Consider the following 9,768-nt stretch of genomic DNA (forward strand, 5'->3'; position numbering starts at 1 on the left):
TCCTTTTGATGGTTTCCTGACCATCCGGTAAACGCCGGTGTTGTTAGCTTGTGGGCCTGTGGGGGCCGGGCCGGGAGAGCAGCGGGAGCTCCGCGGAAGCTTCCTGTCGGGCTCTGTGTCTGTCCTTGAGTGTGTTCTTAGGTGGAAAGGGAGGCGGGTTGTGGGAGCTTCCCCGCTGTTTCCCACGACTTCTCCCACGGGCACAGGGTGCGTCTCCTCTGACCAGCAGCCAGGCCGTGTGTGGTGCCTGACGCTTGGAACGTGTCAGCGAATGGCAGTCAGTCCCAGGGTCAGCTCCTGTGTGGAAAGCGAGGCAGACGGGGCCCAGTGGGAAGGTGACGGCTGGGGCTGTTCTCAGGGTGGCCTAGTTGTTCCCGAGTGTCCTCATGTCTGCGAGGACGGCCCGATCCTCGGTGAGGGAGTCCGGGACGTGTGTGGCCGTGCCGGGACCCACTGTCGGCGCACGTCCACTGCGGGGGCTGTGTCCTGCGGTGACGCGAGCGGCCTGCTTGCAGGACGAGCAGAAGGCGGAGGACGAGCTGGCCAAGAAGCGGGCGGCCTTCCTCCTGAAGCAGCAGCGCAAGGCCGAGGAGGCGCGCGCGAGGAAGCAGCAGCTGGAGGCGGAGGTGGAGCTCCGGAGGGATGAGGCCCGGTGAGCCGCCCCCCCCCCCCCGCACCCCTGCTCGGGCCTCCCTCCCCCGGCCTGTCCCCATCCCGCCCCCACGGGGCCAAGCCGGGCTCTGCTTTACGCCCTTAGGGCTGGTCCCCCTTGATGTGCGTGACCGTCCGGGCTGTGGGTGCTCGTCCGGGGGTGCCTCTGGGTGGGGGCGTCGGGCGTGCACGGGCGCAGGTGAGACCGGCGCAGGGTGGGGAGCGCGGTGGCCGCCAGCCCTGTGAGCCCCGGGAGCACGTGTGAGCGGGCGCGGGTCCCGCAGGCGGAAAGCGGAGGAAGACCGGGTCCGAAAGGAGGAGGAGAAGGCGCGGCGGGAGCTCATCAAGCAGGAGTACCTGCGCCGGAAGCAGCAGCAGATCTTAGAGGAGCAGGGGCTGGGCAAGCCCAAAGCCAAGCCCAAGAAGCCGCGGCCCAAGTCCGTCCACCGTGAGGAGTCGTGCAGCGATGCGGCGACCAAGTGCTCCTCAACCCGTAAGCAGGCGGGGCGCGCGGGGCGGCCTCGTGCGGTGGTGGCGGGGGGTGCCGCGGCGGGCCTGGCGGCAGCTTTCCTCTCCCACCAGCCGACCACCTGAGCCGGGCCCAGTCGGGCTCTAGCCTGTCCCTGGCCTCTGCGGCGACCACCGAGCCCGAGAGCGTGCACTCGGGGGGCACGCCTTCCCAGCGGTAAGGGGGCCTGTGGGGTGGACATGGGGGGTCGTGGGCTGTGATTCTGGGGTGATTTCCCAGGGACTCCTGTCCGCCCCACCCCGCAGACTGTGTCAGAGCCGTGGTGCTAGAGCCTCCGTGCGGGGCTGCCTCTTCCCTGTCAGCCCGGCCGTGTCCCTGAGTACCACGGTTCCCAGCAGCGCCTCACTGGGGCCTCCGGCGTGTGCTCTGCTGCCACCAGCCATCCTGTGGTGGCGTTGAGGGCTTAGGACCCCGATCAGGATCGGCCCTCTGCCCTCTGCCCAACATCCCCTGGATGTGGCTCCCGTGGTGACTGCCCCTTGCTGGGTTCAGCCTATGGGTCTGGTGGCTGCTGTTGGTTGACGCTGCCGGCAGGCCAGTGCTCGGCCTGCGTGAGGCTGGGTTTCTGTGGCGTGGGACAGCTTCCCTTGGGACTCTGCAGTAACGGGGGATGCACGGGGGGCCTTGCTGGTACCACCACCGATGATCTTGTGCCTTCTGCACGTGTGTCGTTGGCCCCAACTGTTTTCCATCCTTTACTGTGCGTGTCCTCTTGGGGCTGTGGCCACGTGGTCCTCTTCGTCACGTGGCTGGTGGCTTCCTGTCACCAGGGCCCTGCACAGGGCCCACGTCAGGGACTCTGGATCCTGGCTGGGGTTTGGTTCTGCCGCTGCATCACCTGGGCTGGCCGGCCCCCTTGGGGCAGCCACGTGCTGCTTTGCCACTGTTGGCTTCTGCTGGGCTCTGTGGGGACTGCCCCGAGGGATACAATTAGGCCTGCCTGGTGTCGGGGAGGGGTCGAGACCTGGGCTTCTGGACTCCGTCCATTCTGCTCCCTCCCGGGGTGTGTCTCTCATGTGTCAGCAGTGCAGATCTCCCAAAGTGAGTCTGGAAGCTTCCCGAGCCAGAGTCTCGGTGCTGCTTTCGTGCTCTGTCAGGGTCCCGCCTCAGGCAGGCGTCTGATGGAGGGCAGCGTCCCTCCAGGGCGTCTATTCTAGTCACTGTGTTGGGCCCCTTGTGTTCTGCCCTGAGTTTGTAGTCGTGCTTGGGGGGCGGAGCGAGTGGGGTCGCTGTCTGACTCCTCCACGGTGGGCGTTCCTTCCTGCCCGGATGGTGTGGGCTGGGCAAGAGGGGATGCCTGTGACCGTCCCTCCCCTGCCCCCGCCACCCCTCTGCTTCAGAGTCGAGTCCCTGGAGGCCTTGCCTACACTGAGCCGTAACCCCAGCCGGAGCACAGATAGAGACTGGGAGACGGCGTCTGCAGCGTCCTCTCTCGCGTCCGTGGCCGAGTACACAGGTAAGGGGAGGTCACGGGCGCGTCCCTGCCGCTGGGGGCAGGTATTAGGCAGGTCCTGCCTGTCTGTGGCCCGCAACATGCCTTTCTGTCCCTGTGGCCCCATGCCAAGTTGTGTTGTCTTGGCACTAGGGAGACTTAGACCTTGAGACTATTTCTTGGTTCTTTTACATATGAAAGCAAGTGAAACCAGAAAAGGACTACCACCACCTTGATTTTTAGTTTATTTAAAGATCGTAACGCAGAACAATTCTTCCCAGCAGATTCAAAGTGGGTGTTGCTTTCCGCTTTCAAAAACATAGACCTTGCTGACCCAGCCTGGTTGCTGCTTGGGGAACTCGGGGTTTTCTTGTGCGTGTGTGCGTTCCTTAGAGTGTAACTTTGTGCCCCTCGCCTGTTTTCACAGGTCCCAAGCTCTTTAAGGAGCCCAGTAGCAAGTCAAACAAACCGATCATTCACAACGCTATCTCTCACTGTTGTCTGGCTGGAAAAGTGAATGAACCTCACAAGAATTCAATATTAGAGGCAAGTATCCAACATCAGCCGCTTGTTCTTTTTAAGTGAGGCACCGTTGGCACGCGGTGGCACTAACCACGGAGTCTGTGTAGAGGGAAGGATGTTAGTGAATGAAGAGCTTTTCCTAAAACAGAACCTGGTCGCTCAGTGTGCGGGTGCTTTCCTGCCGTGGCTTTGCCGCCGAGTCGCCCGAGCCCCACTGGCAGTGCCGGGTGGGCGAGCGCGGGCACACGAGAGCCGTGTGCACGGTGCTCTGCTGTGCGGGGGTGGGGATGGCTTGAGGAAGAGCGGGCTGCAGACGGGCCAGACTCGAGGCTGTTGCCCTGGGGACAGAGCTGGAGTCTAGGGCAGGGCCCTCCCATGCAGAGTGAGTGGCAGGAGCTAGTAGCCTCGGCCGGTTAGCTGAGGGCAGGGTGACTGCAGGGGGCGGAGGGGACCGGGTTTCTGCACTCTGGTGCCTGTGGCCGAGGCCGCGTCGGCTAGAGACAGGAGGAACTTGCAGGGTGTCCTGAGGGGTGAAGGGGAGCGCTCAACTCCCTGGAGAGATGAAGCTTGGAGTGAAATGCTTGCTGTTGGGCTCCGTGGTGCCGGATGCCACCTTCATGTTGGCCACTGTGATCACAGCTGCCGCGGGATGGTGTTGGCCTCGGCCATGTTAAGGGAAGCTGATGGCGGTCTCAGCGAGAAGTTGATCGGCAGTCGGAAGTGGAGGGTCGAGGTCAGGCTCACATGCCCTTAGCCTGACTGGCTCTCGAGGTCGGGGCAAGCGGTGCCCTGTGCCCCACGCATGGTGGGGACGCCTCTCCCTCGGTGTCCTCATGCAGGTCTCGATCCTGGGGATCAGTCGGGGGACAAACCCAAAGGTCCGGGCTGTGAGGTTGACGTTCTGGGGTGTGAGGCAGGCCCTGATAGAGGAGCTCGCGGGCTGCTTCTGGCAGAGGCTGGAGAGGACGCGGTGTCTGCGCTGGTGCTGTGGTGTGGAAATGGCCGCAGACCCTGTGTGACCGAGTGGGCGTGGCTCCGTGCCCAGAGTACCGTTGACAGCAGCAGGTGGTGGCCGCGCTCGGCCTGTGCCGTACAAGAGGAAGCGATGAGTTGCCTGTGAGTGGAGGGGACAGCGGGGCGGGAGCCAGGGGTTGGGTCTGCTGGCAGCTGGGAGCAGCCTGCGTGGGCACCAGGGGGCAGAGGGGCTCAGGGGAGGCCGGTGGGCATGGATGGGGCAGCTCCCACAGGGCGGCTGTCGGCGCGGGACCCCCGCTCGGCTCTCGGCGAAGCGGTGCATGCAGCTGTGGGCAGGGAGGGTGCAGACGCGGACGCAGCCGGCCCTCGGAGTGGCCTGTAAACTGCGGGCCGGGGGCCGACGAGGGGGCGCGAGCATGGGAGCAGGGGTGCGGAAGCAGGGCGGTGGCTGGGGCGGGCCAGAGCACGGGCGCGCGGGGGCCGCGTCTGGAGCCGCTGCTGCTTTGCATCTCGCTCCGTGTTGAAACGCACTTTTTAGTTCGTTGAAGTCAGTATTGTTTATACTTACGGATCTGGGTTTCCCCACTTGATCTTTGAAAATATATATTTGTGTGTGAGTTTATTTGAGTAAATGACAAGCCTGTTATTCTTTTTTTTTTTTTTAAGATTTTGTTTATTTATTTGACATCACAAGTAGGCAGAGAGGCAGAGACAGAGAGAGAGGGGGAAGCAGACTCCTTGCTGAGCAGGGAGCCCGATGTGGGGCTTGATCCCAGGACCCTGAGATCATGACCTGAGCCAAAAGCAGAGCCTTAACCCACTGAGCCACCCAGGCGCCCCAAGCCTGTTACATTCTTACGAAGCTAATATGTATTTGTGAAAAACAAGTGCGGTTTCTAAAGCAGAAACAGAACAGTGGCTCTGCTTTACATTTTTACAAATCTTTTAAATTCCCGGCTTCATGGAGGGCGGCCGGGTCCCTGTCTGCTTCTGTGGGCAGTCTGTTAGGAACGCCCCTCCCCAGCCTCGGGAGCAGCCTGTGGCACGCTGGGCTGGGTGGGTGAGGGCAAGAGCCTGGCCGCGGCTGTGGGAGGGCACTGGGCTCGGGGACCCCTGGTGGGGAGGGGTGCTGGGTTAGGTGGTTCAGCTTGGGCTTTAACACAAAAACCTGGAGGTCAAAGCGGTGTGCAGTGGACACAGTGACCAGTACCCACACTGGCTCGCTTCGGGCTCCTTTGGGGGCACGTCCCTGGTAGGCTTGGCGGTTTTCCATCTGTTTGTAGACCGGTATGGCTGTCGTCTGTAGCTCGGGTGTAGGAGGAAAGTCTGTCCCTTGAGCCACACTCCCCATGCGCCCTGGCTCCCACCAACCTGCTGTCTCCGGAGGGGCCTCCCCTGGCCATGTCCCACGAAGGAGGTCCCGCACCAGGTGGCCTTTTGGGGCTGTGTGCTCCCCGACCGCGTCATGGGTGTGTCCCATCCCTGTCGAGCCTGTGGCAGGGGCGCTCTCCCTTTCGTGAGCAGATCCGACTCCCTTGTGCAGTTCTGCCCCAGTGTGTTGATCTGCTCTCCCGCTGAAGGGCATCTGGCTTTCTCTTCTGTCACGGTGGTGACGAATGCCGCCGCAGGCATTCACGTCGGGGGTTCTGTGTGGAAGCTTAGACAAGAGCCGCCGAGCCACGGGGGGGACTCTGTGCTTAACGTTCCGAGCAGCCGCCCAGCTGGTTCCGCTCCCTCCGGCCGTGCGGGAGGCTCCAGTCTCTGCACACCGGCACCGGCACTCGCCGTCGCCTTTCTGTTGGGTGGTGGCCCTCCCCGTGGGCACGGGCGCTGTCCCAGTGTGGGTTTCGATCTGCGGTTCTCTGGTGGCTCGTGAGGGCGTGTGTGATCGTTCACTCCATTTCAAAAGCATTTTTTCTCACACACGTGGACCACCCGAGTCAAGTCTCAGGGGCAGGTGCTGCTCCTCCGCTCTGCGAGTGGGAGCACCTCGGCCGGGTGTGGGTGGGCGGTGCTGCGAGCAGGAGGAGCGACTCTCCAGCCCTCGCCTCTCCCTTTCCTCCCTCCATGCAGGAGCTGGAGAAGTGCGACGCCAATCACTACATCATCCTGTTCCGGGACGCCGGCTGCCAGTTCCGAGCGCTTTACTGCTACTATCCCGACACCGAGGAGATCTACAAGCTGACCGGCACGGGCCCGAAGAGCATCACCAAGAAAATGATCGACAAGCTGTATAAATACAGCTCAGACCGAAAACAGTTTAACCTGATCCCAGCCAAAACCATGTCCGTTAGCGTGGACGCTCTCACTATTCATAACCACTTGTGGCAGCCCAAGCGGCCCGCGGTGCCAAAGAAGACCCAGACTCGTAAATGACAGCGGCGCCAGCGGACGGGTCCGAAGGGTGTGTGGACAGGATCGATATTTATTATTTTCATCCGTTTGGGTACGAAGTGTGCATAGTCACAGACCCTTTCCAGAGAGGCTTCCAGCGAAACCACAGAAAACCGTCCCTTGGCTCCCAGCGCACGCACAGGACGCCGGGCGGAGGACGAGGCACCCCGCTGAGTGGCTCATGGAGGCCGCGGCCACTGTTGGCCAGGGAGGGTCAGACGAGGGGTACGCGTGTCGTGAGGTCTCCAGGCTGTGGATCCCTTTACTTGAAGTTCTCCTTCGGTGTGAATGGAAAGTGATCTTCGCTTTCTCACCTCCTGCCCCCCGCCACGTGACCTCACACCCCTCGTGCTGGAATCCCAGGAGATGGCGGGCCGAGGCTCGGTCTCGGGTCGGGGTTTGAATGTGTTTAGGAAAGGGATTTGAATTGGGGGAATCTTGTTCATTTGAGAAACTGTATGATATTTATTGATTGTGTCTACTGCCAATGTTCATATCCAGTTCTAAGATTTCTGAAAAAAATTCTTGTTCTTTGCTGCTCAGACAACGTTTACTGAAAATACCAGTTCACTAAAAGCACTGAAAATCTGCAAAGTCTGTCTTCTGCTAGGACGACGTTTACAGACGTGGCGACGCTGCTTGCTGGCACACGATCGCGCGGTGGCGAGCGGTTCCGCCGGCCGGCGGCTGCCTGACTGCAGATGCGCAAGCCGAGCAGATGCCAGCCCGCGCTCGTGGCGTTTTGGGTAGTTCTCTAATGATTTGTTCACTTTAATAAAGACAGATTTTGGTAACGTAGAATATTTTCCACTCTGAGCATGTTTCTCTCGAGAGCTGATGCACTTAGGCTGACGGGTCCCGCAGTGGCGTTGCGATGTCCCGACTTGTCCACCCCGAGTCTGGCTTCTGCAGGGCAGCGCGCCCTGAGAGGACTGTGCGGGGCTCCGTTCAGACTGGCCGTTCTGTGCTGTTGCATATTTACAAACAATGTAAGTGGTTATTTGCAGTTATCTTGGAACTCCAAGCAAGCGAGACGGCTTTGGATTCTGTCCGTGTTGGCGCAGATGGTCGTCCGCGCCTCTCCCGACCGCAGGCTCCCGGGAGACAGGTGCACCCGGTCCCCTGGCCTTCACGCAGCTGCAGTCCTGCTGATGCTGTGTGACTGACCAGCTGCTCTGAGCCTTGATCCGAGCCAAGTGCCGGAACATTCTGGAGTCGCGCGTGTTAGTTTTGCACATGTTTTCTTGGGAGTATTACTTGAATCTATCTCGAACTGCGGAAGACCCTTCGGATCAATGGGAAAAGTCAGACCCTTGTCCCTGCTCCCTAATTTGCAGAAGGATGGAAGGTAAGTGAGTTCTGTACCCGGGGAAGGAGGGAACCGGCTACAGAACACGGGAAGGAACTGTGAGCCTTCTTCCCGCCGCCTCCCGTCGGCGCCCTCCGCCCTCCGAAGACCCCAGGTTCGTACGTCCTGTGTTAGCCGCGGCTCCGTCCTGGGAGCCTGGGAGCGCGTCGTGGGGCTGCGGGATTCTGGAAGTGGAGTGCGAAGGGGTTTGCAGTGGACTTCTTGTCCCCGTGCGTTTCACTCGTGGGCTTTGTTTCTCCTTGTACGTTTGATCTTCTACTGTTCTATTTATTTTAAGAGATCACTAAGATGTAATAAAGTAATGAACTAATTTGCTTTCTGTTAGTCACACCTGTGTGCGGTCACTGTGGGTCCTTCCGCCGGTCCGCGTCTCCGCTCCTTGCTCAGAGGAGCTTCTGGTGGTTTTTACGTCAGAAACACTCCGCTCCCAGAGAGTCACGTCCTCTTGTCGTGGGGAGCAGGGAGGCTTTCTGACTAGCCGCCGGCCTTCGTGGAGTCCCAACGGGTGGCCGCTTCTCGGCCGACCCGCCGGGGTCCTGGTGGAGTGAGGGACGTGGTGGCTGTTAGGGAGGACCCGGAGCTTACGGCGGAGCCGGGGGGACGCTCCTGCCGGGCCTCCGGGGATCCTGCGTTCCCTTTTCTGTTTTTTAAAGAGTGTTATTTATTTGTTTGACAGAGATCACAAGTAGGCAGACAGGCAGGCAGAGAGAGAGGAGGAAGCGGGTTCCCTGGCAAGCAGAGAGCCCGATGCGGGGCTCCATCCCAGGACCCTGAGACCATGACCCGAGCCGAAGGCTTTAACCCACTGAGCCCCCCAGGTGCCCCAAATCCTGGGTTTTCTTGATGGGATTAGTCGGCCTGTGGAGTACTTGGACGTTGTCCTGTACCGTCTTCTTACTGTCCGTTATCTCAACAGGCCCTACCTTAGAGGCTGATGCTTTTTAAAAAAAAATTGGTTTTTTTTTAGGATTTTATTTATTTGAGAGAGACGGTGTGAGAGCACGAGCAGGGGAGCAGCAGCAGAGGGAGAAGCGGCTCCCCGCCGAGCAGGGAGCCTGATGCGGGCCCGATCCCAGGACCCTGGGCCAGAACCCGAGCCCAAGGCAGCTGCCTCGCCGGCGGAGCCCCCAGATGCCCCCAGCAGCTGACGTTTCTGATGTCCTGTCATCAGGCCGGTGCTGAAATGGCCAATAGAAGCGTTTGGTGTATCGATTGGTAGAGCCAGCTTTTTTATTATGGCAAATTTCAGACCCATGGGATGCATTTCGTGGTTGAGATTTTATTTATTTCTTTTTATTTTAAAAATTTATTTATTTGATAGAGATCACAAGCAGGCAGAGAGGCAGGCAGGGAGACGGGGGGGAAGCAGGCTCCCCACTGAGCAGAGAGCCCGATGCGGGGCTCGGTCCCAGGACCCTGAGATCATGACCTGAGCCGAAGGCAGAGGCTTAACCTATTGAGCCCCCCAAGTGTGCCTGGTGGTTGAGATTTTAGTCCCTTCTGGCGTGACGTGGCAAACATTTTTTAGTTCTGTAGGATGGCCTTACAGCTTTATAAACAGTGCACATTTTCCAACGCCCCCGTGGTATTTGTGTTGTGTCACAAATCTCATAGGACGGAAAGGCAGCCATCTCGTTGCCTGCTGGAATGCTGACGGACAGTCGGGCTGTGCTTGTCCAGCCGCGGAGTTCAACCTGTGGAGGAAGTGGCACCCGGACGACTGGTCTGGACTGGGAGCGCCAGGAGCCCCGAGGGTCGCTGTTCGAAGACGGAGGACACTGGAGCGAGCCGGTCCTCCGTTGACCTTGCTCTCGTGTCCACACACACGCGTGCACCAGTGTCATAGATAGGGATGTGGGCACACGCACAGGTGGCCCTTTTCCCCGTGGGGCCTTC

The 9,768-nt window shown here is 60.2% G+C and overlaps 1 protein-coding gene across 2 annotated transcripts in view; it reads left to right on the top strand.

Moving 5' to 3' along the window:
• CAMSAP1 (calmodulin regulated spectrin associated protein 1) overlaps nt 1-8,200 on the top strand; it is a 56,032-nt gene extending 47,832 nt beyond the window's left edge. For both annotated transcript variants that reach the window (XM_059141536.1, XM_059141537.1), the window contains 6 exons: nt 516-652; nt 936-1,144; nt 1,234-1,336; nt 2,521-2,636; nt 3,040-3,158; nt 6,183-8,200. In XM_059141536.1, coding sequence (XP_058997519.1) covers nt 516-652; nt 936-1,144; nt 1,234-1,336; nt 2,521-2,636; nt 3,040-3,158; nt 6,183-6,485 — 987 coding nt within the window. In that variant the 3' untranslated portion in view covers nt 6,486-8,200. The remainder of the gene's footprint in view (nt 1-515; nt 653-935; nt 1,145-1,233; nt 1,337-2,520; nt 2,637-3,039; nt 3,159-6,182) is intronic.
• Nucleotides 8,201-9,768: the final 1,568 nt, after the last annotated feature.

The sequence above is a fragment of the Mustela lutreola genome, chromosome 12, assembly GCF_030435805.1.
Source record: "Mustela lutreola isolate mMusLut2 chromosome 12, mMusLut2.pri, whole genome shotgun sequence".
Taxonomy (NCBI): domain Eukaryota; kingdom Metazoa; phylum Chordata; class Mammalia; order Carnivora; family Mustelidae; genus Mustela; species Mustela lutreola.